This window comes from Oncorhynchus keta, chromosome 12 (genome assembly GCF_023373465.1).
Source record: "Oncorhynchus keta strain PuntledgeMale-10-30-2019 chromosome 12, Oket_V2, whole genome shotgun sequence".
Lineage (NCBI taxonomy): Eukaryota > Metazoa > Chordata > Actinopteri > Salmoniformes > Salmonidae > Oncorhynchus > Oncorhynchus keta.
In genome coordinates, this window is record NC_068432.1 from 54,366,536 (window position 1) to 54,384,249 (window position 17,714).

The 17,714-nt window shown below is 49.6% G+C and overlaps 1 protein-coding gene across 5 annotated transcripts in view; it reads right to left on the reverse strand.

Annotated features, from left to right (window-relative positions):
* The window catches only part of hook3 (hook microtubule-tethering protein 3), a 77,141-nt gene that overhangs the window by 27,520 nt on the left and 31,907 nt on the right, over positions 1-17,714 (reverse strand). For all 5 annotated transcript variants that reach the window (XR_008061470.1, XR_008061469.1, XR_008061468.1 and 2 more), the window contains 4 exons: positions 15,432-15,595; positions 11,161-11,301; positions 8,922-9,123; positions 7,283-7,393 (listed from right to left, as the gene is read on the reverse strand). Coding sequence is in view for 2 of the 5 variants with exons in the window: in XM_052458628.1 (XP_052314588.1) it covers positions 7,283-7,393; positions 8,922-9,123; positions 11,161-11,301; positions 15,432-15,595 (618 nt within the window). In the remaining 3 variants the exon portion in view is untranslated. The remainder of the gene's footprint in view (positions 1-7,282; positions 7,394-8,921; positions 9,124-11,160; positions 11,302-15,431; positions 15,596-17,714) is intronic.

Consider the following 17,714-nt stretch of genomic DNA (forward strand, 5'->3'; position numbering starts at 1 on the left):
GACCACTGCCTCTTCCCGGTACAGACCACGGCCTCTTCCCGGTACAGACCACGGCCTCTTCCCGTTACAGACCACGGCCTCTTCCCGTTACAGACCACGGCCTCTTCCCGGTACAGACCACGGCCTCTTCCCGTTACACACCACGGCCTCTTCCCGTTACACACCACGGCCTCTTCCCGTTACACACCACGGCCTCTTCCCGTTACACACCACGGCCTCTTCCCGTTACACACCACGGCCTCTTCCCGTTACAGACCACGGCCTCTTCCCGTTACAGACCACGGCCTCTTCCCGTTACAGACCACGGCCTCTTCCCGTTACAGACCACGGCCTCTTCCCGTTACAGACCACGGCCTCTTCCCGTTACAGACCACGGCCTCTTCCCGGTACAGACCACGGCCTCTTCCCGTTACAGACCACGGCCTCTTCCCGTTACAGACCACGGCCTCTTCCCGTTACAGACCACGGCCTCTTCCCGTTACAGACCACGGCCTCTTCCCGTTACAGACCACGGCCTCTTCCCGTTACAGACCACGGCCTCTTCCCGTTACAGACCACGGCCTCTTCCCGTTACAGACCACGGCCTCTTCCCGTTACACACCACCCGTTACAGACCACGGCCTCTTCCCGTTACAGACCACGGCCTCTTCCCGTTACAGACCACGGCCTCTTCCCGTTACAGACCACGGCCTCTTCCCGTTACACACCACCCGTTACACACCACGGCCTCTTCCCGTTACAGACCACGGCCTCTTCCCGGTACAGACCACGGCCTCTTCCCGGTACAGACCACGGCCTCTTCCCGGTACAGACCACGGCCTCTTCCCGGTACACATCACGGCCTCTTCCCGGTACAGACCACGGACTCTTCCCGTTACAGACCACGGCCTCTTCCCGTTACACACCACGGCCTCTTCCCGTTACAGACCACGGCCTCTTCCCGTTACAGACCACGGCCTCTTCCCGTTACAGACCACGGCCTCTTCCCGTTACAGACCACGGCCTCGTCCCGTTACAGACCACGGCATCTTCCCGTTACACACCACGGCCTCTTCCCGTTACACACCACGGCCTCGTCCCGTTACAGACCACGGCCTCTTCCCGTTACAGACCACTGCCTCTTCCCGTTACACACCACGGCCTCTTCCCGTTACACACCACGGCCTCGTCCCGTTACAGACCACGGCCTCTTCCCGTTACAGACCACGGCCTCTTCCCGTTACACACCACCCGTTACAGACCACGGCCTCTTCCCGTTACACACCACCCGTTACACACCCGGCCTCTTCCCGTTACACACCACCCGTTACAGACCACGGCCTCTTCCCGTTACAGACCACGGCCTCTTCCCGTTACAGACCACGGCCTCTTCCCGTTACAGACCACGGCCTCTTCCCGGTACAGACCACGGCCTCTTCCCGGTACAGACCACGGCCTCTTCCCGGTACAGACCACGGCCTCTTCCCGGTACAGACCACGGCCTCTTCCCGGTACAGACCACGGCCTCTTCCCGGTACAGACCACGGCCTCTTCCCGGTACAGACCACTGCCTCTTCCCGTTACACACCACGGCCTCTTCCCGGTACAGACCACGGCCTCTTCCCGGTACAGACCACGGCCTCTTCCCGTTACACACCACGGCCTCTTCCCGTTACACACCACGGCCTCTTCCCGTTACACACCACGGCCTCTTCCCGTTACAGACCACGGCCTCTTCCCGTTACAGACCACGGCCTCTTCCCGTTACAGACCACGGCCTCTTCCCGTTACAGACCACGGCCTCTTCCCGTTACACACCACGGCCTCTTCCCGTTACACACCACGGCCTCTTCCCGTTACAGACCACGGCCTCGTCCCGTTACAGACCACGGCCTCTTCCCGTTACAGACCACGGCCTCTTCCCGTTACAGACCACGGCCTCTTCCCGTTACACACCACCCGTTACACACCACGGCCTCTTCCCGTTACAGACCACGGCCTCTTCCCGGTACAGACCACGGCCTCTTCCCGGTACAGACCACGGCCTCTTCCCGTTACAGACCACGGCCTCTTCCCGGTACAGACCCGGCCTCTTCCCGTTACAGACCACGGCCTCTTCCCGGTACAGACCCGGCCTCTTCCCGGTACAGACCCCGGCCTCTTCCCGGTACAGACCCGGCCTCTTCCCGGTACAGACCCCGGCCTCTTCCCGGTACAGACCACGGCCTCTTCCCGGTACAGACCACGGCCTCTTCCCGGTACAGACCACGGCCTCTTCCCGGTACAGACCACGGCCTCTTCCCATTACAGACCACGGCCTCTTCCCGTTACAGACCACGGCCTCTTCCCGTTACAGACCACGGCCTCTTCCCGGTACAGACCACGGCCTCTTCCCGGTACAGACCACGGCCTCTTCCCGTTACAGACCACGGCCTCTTCCCGTTACAGACCATGGCCTCTTCCCGTTACAGACCACGGCCTCTTCCCGTTACAGACCACGGCCTCTTCCCGTTACAGACCACGGCCTCCTCTTCCCGTTACAGACCACGGCCTCTTCCCGTTACAGACCACGGCCTCTTCCCGTTACAGACCACGGCCTCTTCCCGTTACAGACCCGGCCTCTTCCCGGTACAGACCACGGCCTCTTCCCGGTACAGACCACGGCCTCTTCCCGTTACAGACCACGGCCTCTTCCCGTTACAGACCACGGCCTCTTCCCGTTACAGACCACCCGTTACAGACCACGGCCTCTTCCCGTTACAGACCACGGCCTCTTCCTGTTACAGACCACGGCCTCTTCCCGTTACAGACCACCCGTTACAGACCACGGCCTCTTCCCGGTACAGACCACGGCCTCTTCCTGTTACAGACCACGGCCGCATTCTGTCATTATTACTGATGACTGGTTGACTGTGCTATAGTTCTGTAAACTTCATAGTATAGTAGTACTGAAGTACAGTACTGTAAATTCAATGTTGTCCTGTACAGTACTGTAAAGTCAATGTTGACCTGTAGTTCTGTACACTATACTAGTACTGAAATAACCTTAATGTAAAGTCAATGTTGTCCTGTAAACTATAGTAGTACAGTACTGTAAAGTGAAAGTCAACCTGTAGTTCTGTACAGTACTGTAAAGTGAAAGTCAACCTGTAGTTCTGTACAGGACTGTAAAGTGAAAGTCAACCTGTAGTTCTGTACAGTACTGTAAAGTGAAAGTCAACCTGTAGTTCTGTACAGTACTGTAAAGTGAAAGTCAACCTGTAGTTCTGTACAGGACTGTAAAGTGAAAGTCAACCTGTAGTTCTGTACAGTACTGTAAAGTGAAAGTCAACCTGTAGTTCTGTACAGTATTGTAAAGTGAAAGTCAACCTGTAGTTCTGTACAGGACTGTAAAGTCAACCTGTAGGTCTGTACAGTACTGTAAAGTCAACCTGTAGTTCTGTACAGTACTGTAAAGTGAAAGTCACCCTGTAGTTCTGTACAGTACTGTAAAGTCAATGTTTACCTGTAGTTCTGTACAGTACTGTAAAGTCAATGTTTACCTGTAGTGCTGTACAGTACTGTAAAGTCAATGTTTACCTGTAGTTCTGTACAGTACTGTAAAGTCAATGTTTACCTGTAGTTCTGTACAGGACTGTAAAGTCAACCTGTAGGTCTGTACAGTACTGTAAAGTCAATGTTTACCTGTAGTTCTGTACAGTACTGTAAAGTCAATGTTTACCTGTAGTTCTGTACAGTACTGTAAAGTCAATGTTTACCTGTAGTTCTGTACAGTACTGTAAAGTCAATGTTTACCTGTAGTTCTGTACAGGACTGTAAAGTGAAAGTCGACCTGTAGTTCTGTACAGGACTGTAAAGTGAAAGTCGACCTGTAGTTCTGTACAGTACTGTAAAGTCAACCTGTAGTTCTGTACAGGACTGTAAAGTCAACCTGTAGTTCTGTACAGGACTGTAAAGTCAACCTGTAGGTCTGTACAGTACTGTAAAGTCAATGTTTACCTGTAGTTCTGTACAGTACTGTAAAGTCAATGTTTACCTGTAGTTCTGTACAGTACTGTAAAGTCAATGTTTACCTGTAGTTCTGTACAGTACTGTAAAGTCGATGTTGACCTGTAGTTCTGTACAGTACTGTAAAGTCAATGTTAACCTGTAGTTCTGTACAGTACTGTAAAGTCAATGTCAACCTGTAGTTCTGTACAGTACTGTAAAGTCAATGTCAACCTGTAGTTCTGTACAGTACTGTAAAGTCAATGTTTACCTGTAGTTCTGTACAGTACTGTAAAGTCAACCTGTAGTTCTGTATAGTACTGTAAAGTCAACCTGTAGTTCTGTACAGTACTGTAAAGTCAATGTTTACCTGTAGTTCTGTACAGTACTGTAAAGTCAACCTGTAGTTCTGTACAGTACTGTAAAGTCAACCTGTAGTTCTGTACAGTACTGTAAAGTCAATGTTTACCTGTAGTTCTGTACAGTACTGTAAAGTCAATCTGTAGTTCTGTACAGTACTGTAAAGTCAACCTGTAGTTCTGTACAGTACTGTAAAGTCAATCTGTAGTTCTGTACAGTACTGTAAAGTCAATGTTTACCTGTAGTTCTGTACAGGACTGTAAAGTCAACCTGTAGTTCTGTACAGGACTGTAAAGTCAACCTGTAGTTCTGTACAGTACTGTAAAGTCAACCTGTAGTTCTGTACAGGACTGTAAAGTCAACCTGTAGTTCTGTACAGTACTGTAAAGTGAAAGTCAACCTGTAGTTCTGTACAGTATTGTAAAGTGAAAGTCAACCTGTAGTTCTGTACAGGACTGTAAAGTGAAAGTCAACCTGTAGTTCTGTACAGTACTGTAAAGTGAAAGTCAACCTGTAGTTCTGTACAGGACTGTAAAGTGAAAGTCAACCTGTAGTTCTGTACAGGACTGTAAAGTGAAAGTCAACCTGTAGTTCTGTACAGGACTGTAAAGTGAAAGTCGACCTGTAGTTCTGTACAGGACTGTAAAGTCAACCTGTAGGTCTGTACAGTACTGTAAAGTCAACCTGTAGTTCTGTACAGGACTGTAAAGTCAACCTGTAGGTCTGTACAGTACTGTAAAGTCAATGTTTACCTGTAGTTCTGTACAGTACTGTAAAGTCAATGTTTACCTGTAGTGCTGTACAGTACTGTAAAGTCAATGTTTACCTGTAGTTCTGTACAGTACTGTAAAGTCAATGTTTACCTGTAGTGCTGTACAGGACTGTAAAGTCAACCTGTAGGTCTGTACAGTACTGTAAAGTCAATGTTTACCTGTAGTTCTGTACAGTACTGTAAAGTCAATGTTTACCTGTAGTTCTGTACAGTACTGTAAAGTCAATGTTTACCTGTAGTTCTGTACAGTACTGTAAAGTCAATGTTTACCTGTAGTTCTGTACAGGACTGTAAAGTGAAAGTCGACCTGTAGTTCTGTACAGGACTGTAAAGTGAAAGTCGACCTGTAGTTCTGTACAGTACTGTAAAGTCAACCTGTAGTTCTGTACAGGACTGTAAAGTCAACCTGTAGTTCTGTACAGGACTGTAAAGTCAACCTGTAGTTCTGTACAGTACTGTAAAGTCAATGTTTACCTGTAGTTCTGTACAGTACTGTAAAGTCAATGTTTACCTGTAGTTCTGTACAGTACTGTAAAGTCAATGTTTACCTGTAGTTCTGTACAGTACTGTAAAGTCGATGTTGACCTGTAGTTCTGTACAGTACTGTAAAGTCAATGTTAACCTGTAGTTCTGTACAGTACTGTAAAGTCAATGTCAACCTGTAGTTCTGTACAGTACTGTAAAGTCAATGTCAACCTGTAGTTCTGTACAGTACTGTAAAGTCAACCTGTAGTTCTGTACAGTACTGTAAAGTCAATCTGTAGTTCTGTACAGTACTGTAAAGTCAACCTGTAGTTCTGTACAGTACTGTAAAGTCAACCTGTAGTTCTGTACAGTACTGTAAAGTCAATGTTTACCTGTAGTTCTGTACAGTACTGTAAAGTCAACCTGTAGTTCTGTACAGTACTGTAAAGTCAATGTTTACCTGTAGTTCTGTACAGTACTGTAAAGTCAATCTGTAGTTCTGTACAGTACTGTAAAGTCAACCTGTAGTTCTGTACAGTACTGTAAAGTCAATGTTTACCTGTAGTTCTGTACAGTACTGTAAAGTCAACCTGTAGTTCTGTACAGGACTGTAAAGTCAACCTGTAGTTCTGTACAGTACTGTAAAGTCAACCTGTAGTTCTGTACAGGACTGTAAAGTCAACCTGTAGTTCTGTACAGTACTGTAAAGTCAACCTGTAGTTCTGTACAGGACTGTAAAGTCAACCTGTAGTTCTGTACAGGACTGTAAAGTCAACCTGTAGTTCTGTACAGGACTGTAAAGTCAACCTGTAGTTCTGTACAGGACTGTAAAGTCAACCTGTAGTTCTGTACAGGACTGTAAAGCCAACCTGTAGTTCTGTACAGTACTGTAAAGCCAACCTGTAGTTCTGTACAGTACTGTAAAGCCAACCTGTAGTTCTGTACAGGACTGTAAAGTCAACCTGTAGTTCTGTACAGGACTGTAAAGTCAACCTGTAGTTCTGTACAGATATTTAAGGACTGTAAAGTCAACCTGTAGTTCTGTACAGTACTGTAAAGTCAACCTGTAGTTCTGTACAGTACTGTAAAGTCAACCTGTAGTTCTGTACAGGACTGTAAAGTCAACCTGTAGTTCTGTACAGTACTGTAAAGTCAACCTGTAGTTCTGTACAGGACTGTAAAGTCAACCTGTAGTTCTGTACAGACATTTAAGGACTGTAAAGTCAACCTGTAGTTCTGTACAGTACTGTAAAGTCAACCTGTAGTTCTGTACAGTACTGTAAAGTCAACCTGTAGTTCTGTACAGGACTGTAAAGTCAATGTTTACCTGTAGTTCTGTACAGTACTGTAAAGTCAACCTGTAGTTCTGTACAGTACTGTAAAGCCAACCTGTAGTTCTGTACAGTACTGTAAAGCCAACCTGTAGTTCTGTACAGTACTGTAAAGCCAACCTGTAGTTCTGTACAGTACTGTAAAGCCAACCTGTAGTTCTGTACAGGACTGTAAAGCCAACCTGTAGTTCTGTACAGTACTGTAAAGCCAACCTGTAGTTCTGTACAGTACTGTAAAGCCAACCTGTAGTTCTGTACAGGACTGTAAAGCCAACCTGTAGTTCTGTACAGGACTGTAAAGTCAACCTGTAGTTCTGTACAGGACTGTAAAGTCAACCTGTAGTTCTGTACAGGACTGTAAAGCCAAATGAACCATTGTACCACCTACATCCTTTTCTTTCTGGAGAGAGTCCACCTTCTCCTTGAGTCTCTTGTATTCAAACTCCATCTTGTCTGTCTTTTTGGACTCCTCAGACAGCTTGTTCTGCAGCTCTACCACCTGGGGACAACGAGGACAGTATGTTAACCTGCCTCTCTGTGTGTGTGTGTGTGTAGTGGTGTTCAGTCTCTATCCATACCTGTCTCTCTGTGTGTGTGTAGTGGTGTTCAGTCTCTATCCATACCTGTCTCTCTGTGTGTTTGTAGTGGTGTTCAGTCTCTATCCATACCTGTCTCTCTGTGTGTTTGTAGTGGTGTTCAGTCTCTATCCATACCTGTCTCTCTGTGTGTTTGTAGTGGTGTGTAGTGGTGTTCGGTCTCTATCCATACCTGTCTCTCTGTGTGTTTGTAGTTGTGTGTAGTGGTGTTCGGTCTCTATCCATACCTGTCTCTCTGTGTGTTTGTAGTGGTGTTCAGTCTCTATCCATACCTGTCTCTCTGTGTGTTTGTAGTGGTGTTCAGTCTCTATCCATACCTGTCTCTCTGTGTGTTTGTAGTTGTGTGTAGTGGTGTTCAGTCTCTATCCATACCTGTCTCTCTGTGTGTGTGTAGTGGTGTTCGGTCTCTATCCATACCTGTCTCTCTGTGTGTTTGTAGTGGTGTTCAGTCTCTATCCATACCCGTCTCTCTGTGTGTGTGTAGTGGTGTTCGGTCTCTATCCATACCTGTCTCTCTGTGTGTTTGTAGTTGTGTGTAGTGGTGTTCAGTCTCTATCCACACCTGTCTCTCTGTGTGTGTAGTGGTATTCGCTCTCTATCCATACCAGTCTCTCTGTGTGTGTGTAGTGGTGTTCGGTCTCTATCCATACCTGTCTCTCTGTGTGTTTGTAGTGGTGTTCGGTCTCTATCCATACCTGTCTCTCTGTGTGTGTGTAGTGGTGTTCGGTCTCTATCCATACCTGTCTCTCTGTGTGTGTGTAGTGGTGTTCGGTCTCTATCCATACCTGTCTCTCTGTGTGTTTGTAGTTGTGTGTAGTGGTGTTCAGTCTCTATCCACACCTGTCTCTCTGTGTGTGTAGTGGTATTCGCTCTCTATCCATACCAGTCTCTCTGTGTGTGTGTAGTGGTGTTCGGTCTCTATCCATACCTGTCTCTCTGTGTGTTTGTAGTGGTGTTCGGTCTCTATCCATACCTGTCTCTCTGTGTGTTTGTAGTGGTGTTCGGTCTCTATCCATACCTGTCTCTCTGTGTGTTTGTAGTGGTGTTCGGTCTCTATCCATACCTGTCTCTCTGTGTGTGTGTAGTGGTGTTCGGTCTCTATCCATACCAGTCTCTCTGTGTGTTTGTAGTGGTGTTCGGTCTCTATCCATACCCATCTCTCTGTGTGTTTGTAGTGGTGTTCAGTCTCTATCCATACCTGTCTCTCTGTGTGTTTGTAGTGGTGTGTAGTGGTGTTCGGTCTCTATCCATACCTGTCTCTCTGTGTGTGTGTAGTGGTGTTCGGTCTCTATCCATACCTGTCTCTCTGTGTGTTTGTAGTGGTGTTCGGTCTCTATCCATACCTGTCTCTCTGTGTGTGTGTAGTGGTGTTCGGTCTCTATCCATACCTGTCTCTCTGTGTGTGTAGTGGTGTTAAGTCTCTATCCATACCTGTCTCTTGTAGGACTCCAGCTGTCCTCTCGTGGTGTTGGCTTTGCGTACTTCTTCCTCCAGACTGACAGTGTTCTGCATGTACAGAGTGTTCTTCTCCTCCAACAGTTTGACCTGTCTCCTCAGATCTCCCAGGTCCTCCAGCTTCTTCTTATACGACTCCACCATGACCTCCAGCTTGGACACCTTGTCTGACGAGTGTCTGTGTGACACAAACACGAGCTAAGGGTGTGTGTCTATACAAAATGTTGTAGCGCTGCCAGTGTAGGGGGTTAGGGTGTAGGAGGGTCAGGGTGTAGGAGGGTTAGGGTGTAGGAGGGTTAGGGTGTAGGGGGGTTAGGGTGTAGGGGTTAGGGTGTAGGGGGTTAGGGTGTAGGGGGTTAGGGTGTAGGGGTTAGGGTGTAGAGGGGGTTAGGGTGTAGAGGGGTTAGGGTATAGGGGTTAGGGTGTAGGGGTTAGGGTGTAGGGGTTAGGGTGTAGGGGTTAGGGTGTAGGGGTTATGGTGTACGGGGGTTATGGTGTAGGGGGATTAGGGTGTAGGAGTTATGGTGTAGGAGGGTTAGAGTGTAGGGGGCTAGGATGTAGGGGGTTAGGGTGTAAGGGGTTAGGGTGTAGGAGGGTTAGGGTATAGGGGTTAGGGTGTAGGGGTTAGGGTGTAGGGGTTATGGTGTAGGGGGGGTTAGGGTGTAGGGGGGTTAGGGTGTAGGGGGGTTAGGGTGTAGGGGGGGTTAGGGTGTAGGGGGGTTAGGGTGTAGGGGGTTAGGGTGTAGGAGGGTCAGGGTGTAGAAGGGTTAGGAGGGTGGGGTTAGGAGGGGGTTAGGGTGTAGGGGGTTAGGGTGTAGGGGGTTAGGGTGTAGGGGGTTAGGGTGTAGGGGGTTAGGGGGGGGGTTAGGGTGTAGGGGGTTAGGGTGTAGAGGGGGTTAGGGTGTAGGGGGGGTTAGGGTGTAGAGGGGGTTAGGGTGTAGGAGGGTTAGGGTGTAGGGGGTTAGGGTGTAGGAGGGTCAGGGTGTAGAAGGGTTAGGGTGTAGGAGGGTTAGGGTGTAGGGGGTTAGGGTGTAGGGGGTTAGGGTGTAGGGGGTTAGGGTGTAGAGGGGGTTAGGGTGTAGGGGGGTAGGGTGTAGGGGGTTAGGGTGTAGGGGTTAGGGTGTAGGAGGGTTGGGGTATAGGGGGTTAGGGTGTAGGAGGGTTGGGGTGTAGGAGGGTTGGGGTGTAGGAGGGTTGGGGTGTATTTGGGTTGGGGTATAGGAGGTTTAGGGTGTAGAAGGGTTAGGGTGTAGGGGGTTAGGGTTTAGGGGGTTAGGGTGTAGGGATTAGGGTGTAGGAGGGTAGGGTGTAGGAGGGTTAGGGTGTAGGAGGGTTGGGGTGTAGGAGGGTTGGGGTGTAGGAGGGTTAGGGTGTAGGAGGGTTAGGGTGTAGGGGGTTAGGGTGTAGGGTATAGGAGTTATGGTGTAGGAGGGTTAGGGTGTAGGGGGTTAGGATGTAGGGGGTTAGGGTGTAAGGGGTGGGGTTTAGGGGGGTTAGGGTGGTTAGGGTTTAAGGGTTAGGGTGTAGGGGTTAGGGTATAGGGGTTAGGGTATAGGGGGGTTAGGGTGTAGGGGTTAGGGTGTAGGAGGGTTAGGGTATAGTGGGGTAAAGGTGTAGGAGGGTTAGAGTAAAGGGGTTAGGGTGTAGGGTATAGGGGTTAGAGTATAGGGTATAGGGGTTAGGGTGTAGGGTATAGGAGTTAGAGTATAGGGTATAGGGGTTAGAGTATAGGGTATAGGGGTTAGGGTATAGGGGTTAGGGGTTAGAGTATAGGGTGTAGGTGTTAGTGTATAGGGGTTAGGGTGTATGGGTTGGGGTGTAGGGTATAGGGGTTAGGGTATAGGGGTTAGGGTATAGCGGGGTAAAGGTGTAGGAGGGTTAGAGTATAGGGGTTAGGGTGTAGGGGTTAGGGTATAGGGGTTAGGGTATAGCGGGGTAAAGGTGTAGGAGGGTTAGAGTATAGGGGTTAGGGTGTAGGGGTTAGGGTGTAGGGGTTAGAGTATAGGCGTTAGGGTGTAAGGGTTAGGGTATAGGGGTTAGAGTATAGGGTATAGGGGTTAGGGTATAGGGGTTAGAGTATAGTGTATAGGGGTTAGGGTGTAAGGGTTGGGGTGTACGGGTCGGGGTGTAGGGTATAGGGGTTAGGGTGTAAGGGTTAGGGTGTAGGGGATAGAGTATAGGGGTTAGGGTATAGGGGTTAGGGTGTCGTTCCTACCGGAGTACATCCATTTCGTCCTTCAGTGTCTGGGCCTCGTCAGCCAGGGACGTGAGCTCTTCATTCTGTCCTCTCAGCTCTGTCAGCTCCTTCTCCAACTCCCTACAGTGGATACGATAGTCATCCTTCGCTGCCTCCATTCTGCAGACACCCCAGAGAGAGAAACATACACCTCAGTCCCCAGAGAGAGAAACATACACCTCAGTCCCCAGAGAGAGAAACATACACCTCAGTCCCCAGAGAGAGAAACATACACCTCAGTCCCCAGAGAGAGAAACATACACCTCAGTCCCCAGAGAGAGAAACATACACCTCAGTCCCCAGAGAGAGAAACATACACCTCAGTCCCCAGAGAGAGAAATATACACCTCAGTCCCCAGAGAGAGAAACATACACCTCAGTCCCCAGAGAGAGAAACATACACCTCAGTCCCCAGAGAGAGAAACATACACCTCAGTCCCCAGAGAGAGAAACATACACCTCAGTCCAAACTGACACTACACACACAGTGACGACAGATGTGGATACACAAACTCACAGTACCTCAAAAGCTTCAACATGAGATTGGAGGTGATGAGGTTTTCATGCAAAATGAAATTCTGAAAGTCGTTAGAGGATGTTGTGCCCAGTTGGTGCGGCTCCAGGTGAGGGGGGTACCAAGCGCCTTAGAAAACGCCCCCGAAGGAGAGCTGTCTACCCGGTCTACAGCCCCAGAAGGAGAGGGTACCCGCCCCAAAAGAAGAGGGATCTACCCGGTCTACCACCCCAAAAGGAGAGGGGTCTACGCGGTCTACCGCCCCAGAAGGAGAGGAGTCTACCAGGTCTACCGCACCAGAAGGAGAGGGGTCTCCCGCCCCAGAAGGAGAGGGGTCTACCAGGTCTACCGCACCAGAAGGAGAGGGGTCTCCCGCCCCAGAAGGAGAGGGTCTACCGCCCCAGAAGGAGAGGGGTCTGCCGCCCCAGAAGGAGAGGGGTCTACCAGGTCTACCGCACCAGAAGGAGAGGGGTCTCCAGCCCCAGAAGGAGAGGGGTCTACCGCCCCAGAAGGAGAGGGGTCTCCCGCCCCAGAAGGAGAGGGGTCTACCACCCCAGAAGGAGAGGGGTCTACCAGGTCTACCGCACCAGAAGGAGAGGGGTCTCCCGCCCCAGAAGGAGAGGGGTCTACCGCCCCAGAAGGAGAGGGGTCTACCAGGTCTACCGCACCAGAAGGAGAGGGTCTCCCGCCCCAGAAGGAGAGGGTCTACCGCCCCAGAAGGAGAGGGGTCTACCAGGTCTACCGCACCAGAAGGAGAGGGGTCTCCCGCCCCAGAAGGAGAGGGGTCTACCGCCCCAGAAGGAGAGGGGTATACCGCCCCTACCAGGTCTCCCGCCCCAGAAGGAGAGGGGTCTACCGCCCCAGAAGGAGAGGGGTCTACCGCACCAGAAGGAGAGGGGTCTCCCGCACCAGAAGGAGAGGGGTCTCCCGCACCAGAAGGAGAGGGGTCTACCGCCCCAGAAGGAGAGGGGTCTGTCTACCAGGTCTACCGCACCAGAAGGAGAGGGGTCTCCCGCCCCATAAGGAGAGGGGTCTACCGCCCTAGAAGGAGAGGGGTCTACCGCCCCAGAAGGAGAGGGTCTCCCGCCCCAGAAGGAGAGGGGTCTACCAGGTCTCCCGCCCCAGAAGGAGAGGGGTCTACCGCCCCAGAAGGAGAGGGGTCTACCGCCCCAGAAGGAGAGGGGTCTACCGCCCCAGAAGGAGAGGGGTCTACCGCCCCAGAAGGAGAGGGGTCTCCCGCACCAGAAGGAGAGGGGTCTACCGCCCCCAGAAGGAGAGGGGTCTACCGCCCCAGAAGGAGAGGGGTCTACCGCCCCAGAAGGAGAGGGGTCTACCGCCCCAGACAGAGAGGGGTCTACCGCCCCAGAAGGAGAGGGGTCTACCGCCCCAGAAGGAGAGGGTCTACCGCCATAGAAGGAGGGGTCTACCGCCATAGAAGGAGAGTGGTCTACAATGGATGAGCACCGAAACCCATAGTCCAGCGTTTCCCAAAACTGGTCCTGGGGACCAAAGGAGTGCACGTTTTGGTTTTTGCCCCTTTCACAACACAGTTAATTCAAATAACCCAACTCATCACCATCAAACTTTGATCACTTGAATCAGTTGAGTGAGAGTGACCTAGACCCCTGGCCCCCAGGCAGAGCGGTCCCATGGGCGAGGGTGACCTAGACCCCTGGCCCCCAGGCAGAGCGGTCCCATGGGCGAGGGTGACCTAGACCCCTGGCCCCCAGGCAGAGCGGTCCCATGGGCGAGGGTGACCTAGACCCCTGGCCCCCAGGCAGAGGTCCCATGGGTGAGGGTGAACTAGACCCCTGGCCCCGAGGCATTTCTCTTTGCTTAATTGAGCTGTTCTTGCCATAATATGGACTTTGCATTTTAACAAATAGGGCTATCTTCTGTATACCACCCCTAGCTTGTCACAACACAACTGATTGGCTCAAACGCATTAAGAAAATAAATTCCACATATTAACTTTAAAACAAAGCACACCAATTAATGGAAATGCATTCCAGGTGACTACCTCAAGAAGCTGGTTGAGAGAATGTCAAGAGTGTGCAAAACTGTCATCAAGGCATCATGACCATGACTCCATCTTGTTGCTCCCCTCCTATAGGCAGAATCTAAAACAGGAAGCGCCCGTGCTTAGGTCTATCCAACGCTGGTTTGACCAATCGGATTCCACGCTTCGAGATTGCGTTGATCACGTGGACTGGGATATGTTCCGGTAGCCTCAGACAATAACATTGACGTATACGCTGACTCGGTGAGCAAGTTTATAAGGAAGTGTATAGGAGATGTTGTTGTGACTATTAAAACCTTCCCTAACCAGAATGGATTCATGGCGGCATTCGAGCAAAACTGAAAGTGCAAACTACCACATTTAATCATGGCAAGGCGACTGGAAATATGGCCGAATACACACAGTGTAGTTAATCCCTCAGTAAGATAATCAAACAAGCAAAGCGTCAGAATAGAGACAAAGTAGAGTCGCAATTCAACGGCTCAGACAGGAGACGTATGTGTCAGGGTCTCCAGACAATCACGGACTACAAAGGGAAAACCAGCCCCGTCGTGGACATAGACGTCTTGCTCCCGGACAAACTAAACAACTTCTTTGCTTTGAGGACAATACAGTGCCACCGACACGGCCCGCGACCTAAGACTGTGGGCTCTCCTTCTCCGTGGCTAACGTGAGTAAAACATTTATACGTGTTAACCCTCGCAAGGCTGCTGGCCCAGACGGCATCCCCAGCTGCATCCTCAGAGTATGTGCAGACCAGCTGGCTGGTGTGTTTACGGACATATTCAATCAATCCTTATCCCAGTCTGCTGTTCCCACATGCTTCAAGAGGGCCACCATTGTTCCTATTCCCAAGAAAGCAAAGGTAACTGAACTAAATGACTGCCGCCCCGTAGCACTCACTTCTGTCATCCTGAAGTGCTTTGAGAGACTAGTCAGGGACCATATCACCTCCACCCTGCCTGACACCCTAGACCCACTCCAATTTGCTTACCGCCCCAATAGGTCCACAGACGATGCAATCGCCATCACACTGCACACTGCCCTATCCCATCTGGACAAGAGGAATACCTACAGTATGTAAGAATGCTGTTCATTGACTACAGACCATGGGTCTCGACCCCGCCCTCTGCAACTGGGACCTGGACTTCCTGATGGGCCGCCCCCAGGTGGTTAAGGTAGGAAACAACATCTCCACCCCGCTGATCCTCAACACTGGGGCCCCACAAGGGTGTGTTCTCAGCCCCCTCCTGTACTCCCTGTTCACCCACGACTGCGTGGCCAAGCACGCCTTCAACTCAATCATCAAGTTTGCGGATGACACAGCAGTGGTAGGCCTGATCACCAACAATGACGAGACGGCCTACAGGGACGATGTGAGAGCCCCCGGAGTGCGGTGTTAGGAAAATAACCGCTCACTCAATGTCAGCAAAACAAAAAGAGATCATCGTGGACTTCAGGAAGCAGCAAAGGGAGCACCCCCCCTATCCACAGACGGGACAGTAGTGGAGAAGGTTTTGTGTTCCTCGGCTTACACATTACCAACATGAATGAGCTAAAGATAAAACATTACATCATATAACATCCCTACACCACCGCATATCCACAACACGTTCATTGTCGTTCATTGTGCTCTTAAGGTGGGGAAGAGAACCAGCTAGGCCACTACCAGTTTGCCGGTCATCCCTCCCCACCCCTCCACCTTAAGAGTGTTACCTGAATGTCTCCTCCTGGAGATGTTCTAGCTGTGTCTGCAGCTGCAGGTGTCTACGTCCTACAGGGCTGTTCAGGTCTTCTATGGAGTCAGACTGGTTGAGACGCTCCATGAGGATCTGGTTCTCAGCCAGGAGACTACCCCTCTCCTCCTGTAGCGCTGCCACCTGGTGGGGGGGGGAACACGTCAATACAGTCAACTTTAAACATTTCAGAGAGGCTCATATCATTGAACAAACCATCTACTATTTAGTTCAGTTTTTAGAAGAACACCATAACATGTATACGTTTCGTAAAACATAAAACTTTTTTTCTTTCATGAACACATTTCATGATCACACGAATTGATTTAAAAAATCTGGGGAAAAAAAGCAATCACACAAAACAAACCGCAAACCTTCAAAACTCTTACAGTACAGTGTAAACTGGGCAACGTGCTTTTATGTGGCATTCTCAACAGCGTGATGGCAGGAACAAACTCACTTCACAAATGTTTTATATTTCAGTTCGTTTGCAGACGCTGTTATCCAGAGTGACTTACAGTCAGCGCATTCATCTTCAGATAGCTAGGTGGACCAGTCATAGTCAGGACATTCATCTTCAGATAGCTAGGTGGACCAGTCATAGTCAGTACATTCATCTCCAGATAGCTAGGTGGACCAGTCATAGTCAGGACATTACTCTCCAGATAGCTAGGTGGACCAGTTATAGTCAGAACATTCATCTCCAGATAGCTAGGTGGACCAGTCATAGTCAGTACATTACTCTCCAGATAGCTAGGTGGACCAGTCATAGTCAGGACATTCATCTCCAGATAGCTAGGTGGACCAGTCATAGTCAGGATTCATCTTAGCTAGGTCTCCAGATAGCTAGGTGGACCAGTTATAGTCAGAACATTCATCTCCAGATAGCTAGGTGGACCAGTCATAGTCAGGACATTCATCTCCAGATAGCTAGGTGGACCAGTCATAGTCAGTACATTACTCTCCAGATAGCTAGGTAGACCAGTCATAGTCAGTACATTCATCTTCAGATAGCTAGGTGGACCAGTCATAGTCAGTACATTCATCTCCAGATAGCTAGGTGGAACAGTCATAGTCAGTACATTCATCTTCAGATAGCTAGGTGGACCAGTCATAGTCAGTACATTCATCTCCTGATAGCTATGTGGACCAGTCATAGTCAGTACATTCATCTTCAGATAGCTAGGTGGGAAAACCACATATCACAGTCATAGTCAGTACATTCATCTCCAGATAGCTATGTGGACCATTCATAGTCAGTACATTCATCTTCAGATAGCTAGGTGGACCAGTCATAGTCAGTACATTCATCTCCAGATAGCTAGGTGGACCAGTCATAGTCAGTACATTCATCTCCAGATAGCTAGGTGGAACAGTCATAGTCAGTACATTCATCTCCAGATAGCTAGGTGGACCAGTCATAGTCAGTACATTCATCTTCAGATAGCTAGGTGGACCAGTCATAGTCAGTACATTCATCTCCAGATAGCTAGGTGGACCAGTCATAGTCAGTACATTCATCTCCTGATAGCTATGTGGACCAGTCATAGTCAGTACATTCATCTTCAGATAGCTAGGTGGACCAGTCATAGTCAGTACATTCATCTTCAGATAGCTAGGTGGACCAGTCATAGTCAGTACATTCATCTCCAGATAGCTAGGTGGACCAATCATAGTCAGTACATTCATCTCCTGATAGCTATGTGGACCAGTCATAGTCAGTACATTCATCTTCAGATAGCTAGGTGGACCAGTCATAGTCAGTACATTCATCTCCAGATAGCTAGGTGGACCAGTCATAGTCAGTATATTCATCTTCAGATAGCTAGGTGGACCAGTCATAGTCAGTATATTCATCTCCAGATAGCTAGGTGGACCAGTCATAGTCAGTACATTCATCTCCAGATAGCTAGGTGGACCAGTCATAGTCAGTACATTCATCTCCAGATAGCTAGGTGGACCAGTCATAGTCAGTACATTCATCTCCAGATAGCTAGGTGGACCAGTCATAGTCAGTACATTCATCTCCAGATAGCTAGGTGGACCAGTCATAGTCAGTATATTCATCTTCAGATAGCTAGGTGCTAAGTAAAGCATTTGTGTTGTGTTTCAGAAACAGTCATGGTGGTTATAACTACAGTGTAGGACTTCATCAAAAACAGGAAGCTCAAGTGAAATGTAGCATACCAGCTGATGAAGCAACCTAGCATGAAAACAGAGACCTACTGAAACACCTAACACTAAAACATAGAGACCTACTGCA